The sequence below is a fragment of the Micromys minutus genome, assembly GCF_963924665.1.
Source record: "Micromys minutus genome assembly, chromosome: 8".
Classification (NCBI taxonomy): domain Eukaryota; kingdom Metazoa; phylum Chordata; class Mammalia; order Rodentia; family Muridae; genus Micromys; species Micromys minutus.
Window position 1 is genome coordinate 13,271,510 of NC_137977.1, and position 12,285 is coordinate 13,283,794.

Sequence of the window (12,285 nt, forward strand, 5' to 3'; positions counted from 1 at the left end):
CATTTGTGAATCTTAGAGAGGTTTTCAAATGTGGGAACATATTAACTAATACATGTTGGACACTGAAGGTAATGAATCAGTTGAGAAGAAAGGACAGAGAAGCGAACAAATGATAGAAGTATAAATGTACAGGGTTTTTCTATGCCAGGCCTTGGTCTGAAATAATAACAAGAAGACCTGGGCAGATACTGGGCTATTCTAAACCAACTATGCTGGGCTGGCCTATTTCCCTGCCACTTCCCAGCCAAGTGACATTACCAGTCATCTTGGTCTTGCCCTAACTGTTCTTGCTTCATTGGTGTCTTCAACTCTTTTCTGGCAACCTCTCTGCTTCCTCCTCCCTCCTCCCTCCTCACTCATCTTGGGATGCCCCCACACTGGGATTAAACATCTAGCCTTAACTCTCCTCTCTTGCCAAACTATTGTCTGATAAGCTCTTTAGTAACCAATCAGGGGTATGGAAAACAATTTTTACATGATATTGAGAACAGGAAATGATTGATAGTGCATCTAGATTGCAACTAGATCTCTGGGCATAGCTCTGATGTGTGATCAGTATCTAAATACACAGAGCACAAAACCATCCACCAACATAGAAGTCCTTGGGTCCTCAGGGTGTTGAGGTTCAAAGACAATGGAAAGAATCAGAATTTCTTCACTATAGCAGGAGAGAAAAAGGGGTGTAGATCATAGAAGTTGCTGGTTTAGTTGTCTGAAGTTTAGGAAATTCTATGGCTTATATTCAGTAAAATGTGCAGCAAGGTTATTGAGTAGGGAAACTGGGGAAGAAATTAAAAAGCACTAATTTGGATCACTTTATATTTAATGAGAGTACTTTAAAGATAATTCTAAAAATTCCTGTAATTCACATTGGAACCTCTACAAATTTTCTGTTTGTTTTCCACTCTTTGCTTTCAAAGAGCTTTCAGCCTCATAATCTTTGTTGGAAAGAAAAATTAAGAACTTTTCAACTTTTAACTTTTTGTATCATGCTTTCCTTTTCTTTCCTGGGAGCTAACATTGATTTTCACATGGAGGCTTTTTATATTCCCTTTGGGGTGGTGGGTCAGCACCTTTCTGCTTGTTTATTTTACAAGAACGTGTAAATTATATTGCAGTGTTAGAGATAAGGCTAGTGTGTACACTTGGATTACATTCACACACTTAAAACCTGATTATTTGCCACTGAGATCTCTTTCACTCAACAAATACTGTACTCAGTCTTTTTCTCCCTGGGCAACTAGAAGCATGAATTATCATTATATTATTAGCAAGTATATTTATAATTATAACATTAATGTGGGCATTCTGATAAATCTATTAGGTTCTGGCACTCCAGAATACAATCCTATATCAGTTTTCAAAAGTTTCAGTAACAGCCACTTACAATGAACACTTACAGACAATGTCAAATGACTTCAGTGGCAAACCCTATTAACACAAGAAAGATCTTTTCTCAAGGCATATACTTAAATCATTTTTAATTCAGATAAAGAATTATCAGGAGCTTCTGTTTCCAAGGAAGGTGGAATAAGAGGAACTAGATAGATTGGATTCTCATCTGAAGAAACTAACACCAGGTGAGTTAACCATTTTCAGATACTGTATGTTAGCTTACAGGCAGTTCCACTAGGCTCCTCCCAGGGCCTAGCAACAGCTTGAGTCATTATCTGCCTCCAGCCAGGTACAGATTGTCTGGCCCATGCCAGGCATTCCCCTGATCTTTAAACCAGATCTATTTAGCAGATCTGGTGTAAAGGAAGTTTATTTGGAAAGGGGGATTGGGGTAAGGGCCTGGAGAAGGGATAGAGGCAGACAGACAGGATCAGAGCCATGATATCAGAGAAGGGGGGGAGAGAGGAGAACAGAGAGGGAGAGGGATATATAGAAAGAGAACTGGGTTGGTGAGGCCGTCCTTTTTATATGCTGCCTGCCTGCAAGCAGCAGCAGGTAATGGCAGGCAATGTAAGCTGCTCTGCTAGGCTCCCTATGAGAGGAGCCTAGGGAGCCTAGCAGAATCATGTATAAACTAACACTGTGTATTAGAGCACAGAACAGTGCTCTGGAAGAAAAACAAATGAGGTTAATCCTACACTTATATTTCAAGACCATAGTTCAGGAACCTCAGTGGAGCCAAACAAATTCTCTGATTTAAATCTGAGGAGACATAAATGACTAATGTTCACAGAGTAGCATACTCTATAGAAGAAAGTTTTGTTTATTTTGCGGTGCAGTATGGTACAGTGCAGTATAGTATGTTTAAAGAAAGAGCACATTGAATATCTGAAGCAGAGAGGAACATGTAGGAAGCACTTGCAGAGTTAACTTTGGCCTGACGTCTTACTGACATCCAGCATTACTCCCACCTAATCTTTTACTAATTGAGATTGTTATCTTGGTTATTGGCATTGATAATGAGATCAATATTTTCTGTTTTAGTCGTCTTTTGTCCAATTGTTTCTGTACTGTATGATGGTCAGTCTATAATGTTAGTATATGAAGCAGTTTTATTATGATTTCTGTACATTGTGTATTCTGAAAAAGACTTACAAATATTGGAAGAATTAGATCACACTCTGGCAAAGAGCAAATATATGGTTGAGCTATATTTGTTGTTGCTCTCATAACACTTATAGCCATTGCTACTACATCTGTATTAGCTTTAACACAAGAGGGACAAACAGATAGTTTTGATACTCTTGCTGAAAATATAACTAATACATTTGAGAATAAGGAGGATTCAGATAAACAGTTAGAACAAATAATTGACACATTATATGGTATAGTGCAGATCATGGGAAATGAGGCAAAAGGATGAAAGCCAGAAGCCATTTGAAATGTTATTCTCAATACCTATGAATTGTTATAACTCCAAAAATGTATAATGAGAGCCAGCATAATTGGACCAAAGTAAAAAGATGCCTTCAAGGTATATGCCATAATAATAATACTTCTTTAGATGTATTAGCCTGCATAAGGAGGTTTTAAGTTTAAGAAAGGGAAAGCCTTTTTCTTTGGACATTTTTAGCATTGCAAATTATATTGTGAAAAAACTACAGGTTGTTTTTTCCTTCATGGTCCTTATTTACTTCTCTCCTATTGGGCATAACAGGACTTGGCTTTATGGTCCTTTTTATGGCATGTCTCTTTACCTGTTCTTTTGAGAGAAATTGGAGCTGTTATATATGTCAACACAGAGTTGTGTAAGTTTGAGCTCCAATGTCTTCCCTAGCAGAAGTTGGTGATCAGTGATGGATAAAATTGTCCTGAAAACCTTCTCAACCTAAGACAGGCCTTATACAAAATTATTCATGTGCCAATGATAGGTAATAGCTGTGTTTTCTGATGGCAACCTAAGACGGGCACAGCTTTCTGCTCTGTGACTCATAAAGTGCCTCTTAAAGATAAAAATGATAGTAAGATTCTCTCAGAGGTAGATCAACCTAAGACAGAGTATACATGATAGGATTCAGGTACTGATGATGGGTAAGGTCCATGCCTTTTGATGAGATGCCTAAGACAGTAACAGTCTTTCTGCACCAACAGTTGAGACAGCTTCGACTTGTATAGATAAAAAAGAGGTGGGGGGACACGTGGAGAGCACATCAGGACTTAAGTTTGACTGACTTCTTGCTTGTGATTAATCATGAATGAATCTGCTCACATTTTTAAAAATTGAGATGTGCATTTTATTCTGCTAAGTTTCTCCACTTATGCATATATCCGTGAGATATTGTTCTAGCTTGAAGGAGATGGGCTTAGCCAAACATAGATTTTGTATACTATAAACTCACATTGTGGTCATTGTTTATCTTCCTGGAATTGGTGAAGTTTATATTGCTTGCCTTTAAAAGGCACTGAGTAAATACACTCATTGCTGGCATGGTATTGACCAGCACTGTGTCTTCCATCTTCTTTCTGCCTTTCATATATTTACTCCCCCCATTCTTGGAGTGAATTCTAGGAGCATCAATAGTCAGAAAGGCAAATTATTTATGATGCTTTTCTTTTAGCCTTTATGGCATGATGGATGTTAGAGTTGGAGAGACTGACAGTGACTAAAGGCCGGTTAACTCTGTGGATAACTTGTGTGGAGCAGCTAGAGACAAGAATATTTTCAAAACAGTTGAGATAACAGTAATTCAGTACAACCTATAGTGGAGTCTGATGAGCTACAACTGATAGTATTCATGTTGAAAAAGAAAAATCTACAGATCTTGTGAAAATGCAAGGCATTGAATTCATGATTATTCATGTATTTTTGAGAAGCAGCTACTGTGAGGGAAAAACATTTGGATTTACTGTGTGTTATTGAATCAATAGTGCTGGTGGTAAAATTCCTTTGTTTTCACAGATTTTAACATTATCAGTTCCATGAAATTTTCTCAGAAGTAAAGAGTAAATGCTCTGACTTGTGACAGTAGTTCAGAGGCTTAGCAATGATAAAGATTTTTGATTTTCACTTCTTTGTTTGCTTGGTTTTTCACAATTATTGTATAAATTCAGAACTGACACTCAATTTTTCCTGAATAAAAAAAATCTCCTTTGATAACTATTACAAAACATTGAATAGTTTTAATATTAGTATTTGTTAAAGTTCTAATAGTGGTTCTTAATAAATTCAACCAAAAACTATAAAAGAAAGAAGTACATACATATAAATTGACCTGTAGTGATATTTTCCAATGACAGTGAATCACATATTATTGAAGGGGACAAAAATATGTGTGTATACATATAAAGATAATTATAGTGACTTATATGCATCATATTTTATTGAGTAATTTATCATAAAACAAATGGTTATGAAATGATAGTTGTTTTGGAAGACCAGCTTTGAGAAGGTGATACTAAAATAAAAACAACCATGGACAGAGAGAGTTAGAAAGATCTGGAAAACCTCCTTAAATAGAGAATACAACTCATACAGGCTCAGATGGGGATCAAGGATAACAGGATTTTTTAAGATTTATTTCTATTATTTTTAATTATGTATATGTTTCAGTAAATAAAAATGTGATAAATTTTCTCCCATGCTAGTGCTGGCAACATTAGGACCACATGGCATGTGTGGACCCAGCTGATACTCTGCCCTGTGGTCTGCAAGCCCCCCTCTCAATTCGATCCCCTAGGTGGGTAGTTACCATGCCTGGCACTCATACATCTTGTTCCATACAGACAACTGAGTCAGATCCCACAAACTCCAGTTGCTTCTCAGCCATTGCTTTCACACACTGTCCTCCACAGCCCAGTAAAATCATGACTCAACAGTCAATAATTTATCTATCAGATTTATATGTTAAAATCTCAGTCCCCAATTCATTCAAACAATAAATTTACTGCCAAATAATAAAGACATAAACCGCCCACCTAGACAAAATAAATCAATCTAGTTCACCTTAATCTAGTTCACCATCCTCCTCCATCATTTCCATCTTGAGTCTTTTCCTTCCTCCTCTCTCCCACCTTACTAAAACTTTGTCCCTGCCCCACTCTATACTGTCCAATCATGTATCACCTTGACCTAACTAGTGCCAGTCCTCACCTGCATATAGACACCAACCTACATGTATATGTGTGTATGCATGTGGGTATGTGCAGATAAATGCAGGTGCCTTCAGAGGCCTGAAGCATTAGATTCTTCTAGAGCTGGAGTCACAGGAGGTTGTGAGCTGCTTCACATGATCACTTGAAACTGAACTCAAGTTCACTGTACGAGCAATATGTACTCTTAACAGCTGAGCTATCTCTCTGGCCTAGTAAGAATAGAAAGTTTTATTTTTATTTTATTTATTTAATATATATTTAATCTGTACAACTAGATTGATGGAAAAGAGTAGGATTATAGAAGAAAATGTCTAGTTTGAATATCTTGAAATTTCTATTGCATATCTGAATAAAAGTATCAGTTATCAGTTGATGGTATGATTCTGGAACTTAAGACCAATGTTGTTTATCTGCTTTTGGCAGTCATTGACATGTAGATGTTAACCATAAGAATGGATAAAATTACCTAAGAGATGGCAGCTAAGGATTGAATCTTGGTAAGAGATTTCAAGTAAGAGAGTTTTAATAAAATCACAAAACATCAGATAGGGGAAGGAAATCTCTGTCATCATGGTGATTCTTCATAATAGCCTATAGAGAGGTTCTTCTTATTTGGGGTAGTGAATGGAGAGATGCTTTTCATCGGGGCATCCTTAAAATAGTGCTTTTCATCATGGGCAACCAAAGGAGAGTGGTTTCTTATTGGGGCAGCCTGTGGGGAGGGGCTTCTCATCCAGAGCAGCCTATGGAATGAATCCAGAAATAATTTGTCTCCATATTGTTCCAGCACACCCTGTCAGACTGGCTCTAAAACTGGCAGTATAGAACCAAGTCAAATCATCATAGGCTGTAACCTCTCTGGAGTTTTGTGCCTGCATCTTGTTAGATCAGGAACAAGCAAATGGAAAGGAAGCTATATCTAGCTTTGTATGAATAGAATTAGTTCCATACCAGCACAAATCAAGATGGGACTGGCAGAGCAGACCAAACAAGCGTTTTGCTCATTACTCTGCTACAATGACGTTCATAAAGTCAGCTATGTACCTAGAAAAGCCAGGAGCACTGGCTCTCTGCCATTCAGAAGCAGTGGGATTCATGTCTGTGGCTGAAACACAGATAAACAAATATGTTTCAAAGGATGATATTTTGTAAATTTGGGTAAGGGATCTATAACATTATTCAGATACCAAACAGCTATAGGCCAAGCTTACCAACTTTATAGTCTCTACCATATTATTTCAACATATTGAACCACATTCATGTAATATGGGCTGATAATTACACTGTTCTTTTCTGGTACTTAATATCATATCACATAGGACGTGTAGTGGTTTGAATAGATGTGGCCCCTATAGACTCATGTGTTTGAATGTGTGGCAGATATTAGGGGATTAGGAGATGTGGCCTTATTGGGATAAGTATGGACTTATTGGATGAAGTGTGTCACTGTTGGAGCAGGCTTTGAGATCTTATATATGCTCAAGCCATGTCCAGTGGAACAGTCCCCTTTTGAAGTCTACAGATCAGAATATAGAACTCTGAGGCCTTTCTCCATCATCATATCTTCCTGGATGCTGCCATGCTTCCTGCCATGATAATGGACTAAACCTCTGAAGCTGTAAGCGAGCCCTTATTAAATGTTTTCTTTATAAGAGTTGCCTTGGTCATGGTGTTGCTTCACAAATCCAAACTAAAATGGGAATTAATTTGCATTTTGCCTAACAGCAGAGCCATAATGATGGTAATCTATTATATTAGATTAATGTAAATTAACACATTAGATTAATTTATTGAAGAAAAAGATAACATGGTTATAGCTGCTAATAGCCTAGTTGCAACAAACTGATATGTAGTTGAGGTGCCAATCTTTCTCTTTTGCTATCTTTGCCTTACTAATAATTTTTAATACAATCTCACTTTGTAGACTAGGCTGACCTGGAACTCACTGTGTCAACAAGACTGGCCTCAAGCTTACCTGCCTCTGTGCCCCCTCCCTATTGCTAGGATTAAAGACATATGTCACCACTATTGTATATGCTAATCTTTATAGAAAAACTGAAAATATTACTCTAGGAAGTCAAAGGGGCCTTGGTGAAAACCCTTGGCTCATCTAAATGGACCTCAGTTTCCTCACTTATAAAATCAGAAAATTAGTACAAATATGTCAAAGACCTATTTTTTCAGTAGGTAACCATTATGAGATGTGCTATATAATTTCTGAGCTATAAAGAACAAATTATGATTCCTCAGCCTGTCTATCCTGCAACAGAGAAGCTTGTGCACTGCAGGTGATGAAGCCACTGTCTGCCTCAGTATAGTTGTGTGATATTACTATTATCAGAACTATTCTTCCTATTGATAGTCTCTGTGTAGTTAGAAAGTTGGACAGGACTTCTGGGGTCAGTAAAAGAGTAAAACCTACCTACAGTACCAGGAGCCTTGTGCTCAAATTCTTTCTGTGGCTTTTCCTCTAAAGTTTTTCTATGGTGGGCTCTGTGGTCAAACTCTTGCCCTGGGCACCTCAGAGGGGCTTTGGATCCTAGTGTCCTAATGTTCTAACCCTGTTTTCTCTGGCTGTCTTACAGGTATGAAACATCTCTGTTGGATTTGGTTCAGTCTCTGAGCCCAAATTCTGCTCCAAAATCTCAGCCCCGTCCTTCCAGAGCAGCAGGGACACGGAGTACTCTCCGGCCTACCCCTCAGAAATCTACCTGGAAGAAAGTGGGGACACATAGGAGCCCTGAAGACCTGGAGGAGGATCAGATTCTGGAAGACATATTTTTCATATGACTCTAAAGCACATGCTACAGAATTTCCGCAGGAAATCTTTGGGTTCCTTTCCATATTGATGTAGGATGTTAAATTGGAAAGGAGCCAAGTCTCTTCTTTCATGGAGACCTCTTGCTGGCATCCTTTTATGGTACTGAATTTAGAAACCATTTCAATAAACCAGGGTGTTTTTTTTTTGTCAGACCAGTCAGCAGAAACAGACTAAAGGAGGTCACTTAGGGGTAGGGTCTTTTCTGTACCAAACAGAAATTAGAAATTTAGGATACTTTCTGCATGGCAGACTCCATGAATATCAACTGTCATTTTAAGAGTGTGTTCGATTTACTACTACAAAAAGTTGACTCTTTACAGAAGGAAAACTTTCCCATTGACAGAGCCCTTAAATATGAAAGTAGCCACTTCAGAAAGGCTCTTTTCTCCTCATTTATGCTAAGTGTGGGTATTCATTCTGAAATTGAAGTTGGTGACCCTAATATCATGTTACATGGGACCAATACTTGTGGGTCATAGTGATCACCAGCCTGATCATTGCCACCCCTTAAACCAGAAGGATTAATGACCTAGAAGAACATTCCCAACCAGACAGTGGCATTAAACTACATGTGGGAAAGGCTGCTTGGGGAAATTTACCAGTGTCTAGGCAACCACCTCTCCAGTGTCCCATGATGGATATTTCTTGTTGATTTCAATGTTGTACACTTTATCTCTGGTTGTGTCTGAGGAAGATGGCATTAAAGAAAGAGTGGTATCAAGTGGCTGCCAGTTCTCACATCATGAGGATGAATAGTTCTACTCTGGGCACCTGTGGATGCACTAAGTCTAAGAAAGCTCGGCTGATTATCCTTCTTGGTCCAGATCTAAATCTTTTCTCTTTAGGCTAAGCTCAAGTCCTGTAGAATCTACTCAGGCTTCCTCCCTTCGATCCTCCCAATCTCATACTCTTTGTCTGAGGCAAATGCAAGGGCAAGACTAATTACTTGTAGTCAGTCATTCCCTTTGGAAATTTAAAGTTCATTGCAAATTCTAATTACCTTTTCAAATTCACCCTGAGAATAACTAGAACAGCCTTGTTCCATTTCAAAACACCTTTAGGATATGTCTTTGGAGTGGCAGAAATGGCCATATTCTCAGTTGGATTTCCAGAAACATTTTTTCTTTATCCTATGTGTCAAAGCACCTATTTCTTTAGACTTGTTCTAACCATATTCACTGTTCTGAGCATCAGCAGTCTTACTACTCCAGTATGTCTCCAGAAGGAAAAGAAAGAATCTTATCTCTTTAAGAAGCTTATTTACAGGTAGAAGAGTTATAGACAGCTTAAAAACTAAAGCTTATTTTCAGTGAGATATCAGTGAATAGGATTTAATTGCTTCTTCATCAGCATGGGAAGTTTGTAAGAGGAAAATAAAGTTTTCAGTCAGCATACCTTTCATACTTTATGGCCCTGCACTTTCTCCCATGCGTGCACGTGTGTGTGTGTGTGTGTGTGTGTGTGTGTGTGTGTGTGTGTGTGTCCCCAGTGACTTTGTTATTAACTCAATGATATATGTAAACATTTTAATTTGTATTAAATTTTCCTTGAGATATATGCATTGTAGAGCATTGGGGCTTGAGTTAATTGTAGCCTATCCCACAGAAGAATGGAAAGTAAGTAGGAGCCTCCCTGATAATGCTCTCTTCAATAGCTGGTTTGGACTCGTTTGACCAGCTCCTATATATTTTTGCGAAGCAAAACTGCACTCAATAATGAAAATTTGGTTTAACACGATTCACTAAGCTCACCAGATAGTAAGGAACAATTCAAACCCAGAGATGGGGGTCATTGTTCTTCTCTTTCCTATTTTGGGTAAATATCAGGACCATTACCTATTGTCCGTCCAATCATTATTTATTAGACACATGGATAGGTAAGCACATGAGAGCAGAGGGAAGATGGGAGGAAAGGAAACAGGCCTAAGTCTCTTTGCAGCCTTGGTACAATTCCATGTTGCATGCAGCTCTCTCGTGAAGGAGAAAAGGAGGTCCAGAAGAGAGAACTGCAGAGGGCAGGCTATGGCCCACTTCCACTTCTCCCTCCCCAGTCCCTTAACCCACACTGCTTAACATTTTCTTCCAAATTTAGGACTTCTAAGTCCCCTACCTAATAATACCAAAGAACTCCCCAGGGCTTACAGGGTGAGGGGCACAGCCCTAGAGACTCTCCATCTCCAGCCCCATGTTCCTCTCTGCACACAGCCTCCATTTCCTTACTTCCTTTGTTCCCCATCACAGTTCACTAACGTTAGATACGTCCCAATGGCACACTTCTATTTCCAGGTGAATAACTTGAGACTATCTACCTAAATTGTTATCACTCTATGAAATTTTTCTTATGTTCCTGGCACTGTGTACTGCTGGCTTCAGTAAGATTTGCAGATATATCCAACCCATAGCCCATGGGCCACATATGTTCAAGAATAGCTGTAAATGTGGCCATACACAAAATTGTACACTTACTTAAAACATTTTGAGTAGTGTTGTTATTTTTGTTTTTCATGTTTTTGTGTGTAACTTCATTGTGCAGCTCTCAAACATGAACACTGTATATAATAAATCATGTCATCATGTTGCTGTGTCATGGCCATGTGGCAAGTCTGAGCCTGTGTTATGGCCTCTTCATCATTGTACTGGGTACTGTTTGTCTTTCTTGTTAGAGTTCCAGGTGTCCAGACTAACATGCTGTATTGGAGAAGCCAACTTCACCATTTGCAACATACAGGTATGCAGGTAGTTATTGATACCTTCTGAGAATGATAATACTACCTGCAGATTTTAGGCCTGACCTGCTGCTGACTTAGCCCTAAAACCCTGGACCTGAGAAAAGGCAGAATGAGAAGGTCAAATTTCCCAAGAATGTGAAGCTGACAGTTGGAGAACACAGACACATCTCCTTAGAACATGGAGCAACCAACAGGCCCAAAGGCAGGGAGCAGTGGTAGTGTTAGAGACGTACAGAGGTGGTTGGCCAGACAGCCTCATTCCATAGCTGACCTCCCCTCCCTCCTTTGTAGTCTGACACCTGATTGTGAGCACAAACAGTTGCTTATAGTGGACTCCCTTCTGGAAGCTCGCTCTTTCTCTTCCCCAGTGCTGCCCCCACCCTCTTCTTCACACCCTTTCCAGCTTTAGATCCTAAGGTGGGCCAGTAGGCTGCTGAGATGAGGCATGCCATGCTGTATTCCAATGAGATGACGTGAGTCCTCAGTTTTTCAAACCTCTGGGAGATTTTAGCTTGTTAGATTTATGTAGTATTGGGAAATGGTAAACTGTATAAATTTTCTGTATTTTTCCATGGACAGTTATTTATGGAGGGGCGTTTTTAAGTCAAGTGCTAGAAATGTTAAATCATCATAATAGATTCATGCTATTCAGACTTTCTTAGAGTGTGATAATTTTTTTTCTGAGAATGAAGAGATCCATGATTTCTTTAATATACCATTATGTTTGTCTTCTCAGAATGACACAGCTTACTTCATCAAGCTGGAGAATAGCAGAAGATTTACTGTGTCAGGGGTGGAAAAAGTTGAATGATGCTGAGTCTGAGAAGACCCAGTTGAAGCTGTGATAGCAAACAGAACTCTGGTCTGTTTGCACTTCTTCCTGGGCTGGAGGGACCAGTCATGTCAGGGTGGGTCTGCCTGACATTACAGCCCCACACTTCTCTCCTGAGCTTGGGAAGAGCCACTAACCCTAGAAGCGGGATCAGAGATGCTGTGGCCTTACATCTTGTTCTGTCCAGGGGCAAATAGCAGAGTGAGGCTAAAGCAAAAGGCTACTGGCTATCTTTCTAGAACCTTCTTCCACACTCCTCTTTCCTCCTCACCTGTGGATTCATGGCCTTCCTCAAAATCTCAAGGAATTTGAGAAAAATTTAGGAATCACCAGTCTTGGGTGAATGCTAAAATTCTT

The 12,285-nt window shown here is 39.1% G+C and overlaps 1 protein-coding gene across 2 annotated transcripts in view; it reads left to right on the top strand.

Moving 5' to 3' along the window:
- Nucleotides 1-8,559, top strand: part of KIAA1328 — a 251,252-nt gene extending 242,693 nt beyond the window's left edge. For both annotated transcript variants that reach the window (XM_080920366.1, XM_080920367.1), the window contains one exon: nt 8,133-8,559. In XM_080920366.1, the coding sequence (XP_080776492.1) occupies nt 8,133-8,337 (205 nt within the window). In that variant the 3' untranslated portion in view covers nt 8,338-8,559. The remainder of the gene's footprint in view (nt 1-8,132) is intronic.
- Nucleotides 8,560-12,285: the final 3,726 nt, after the last annotated feature.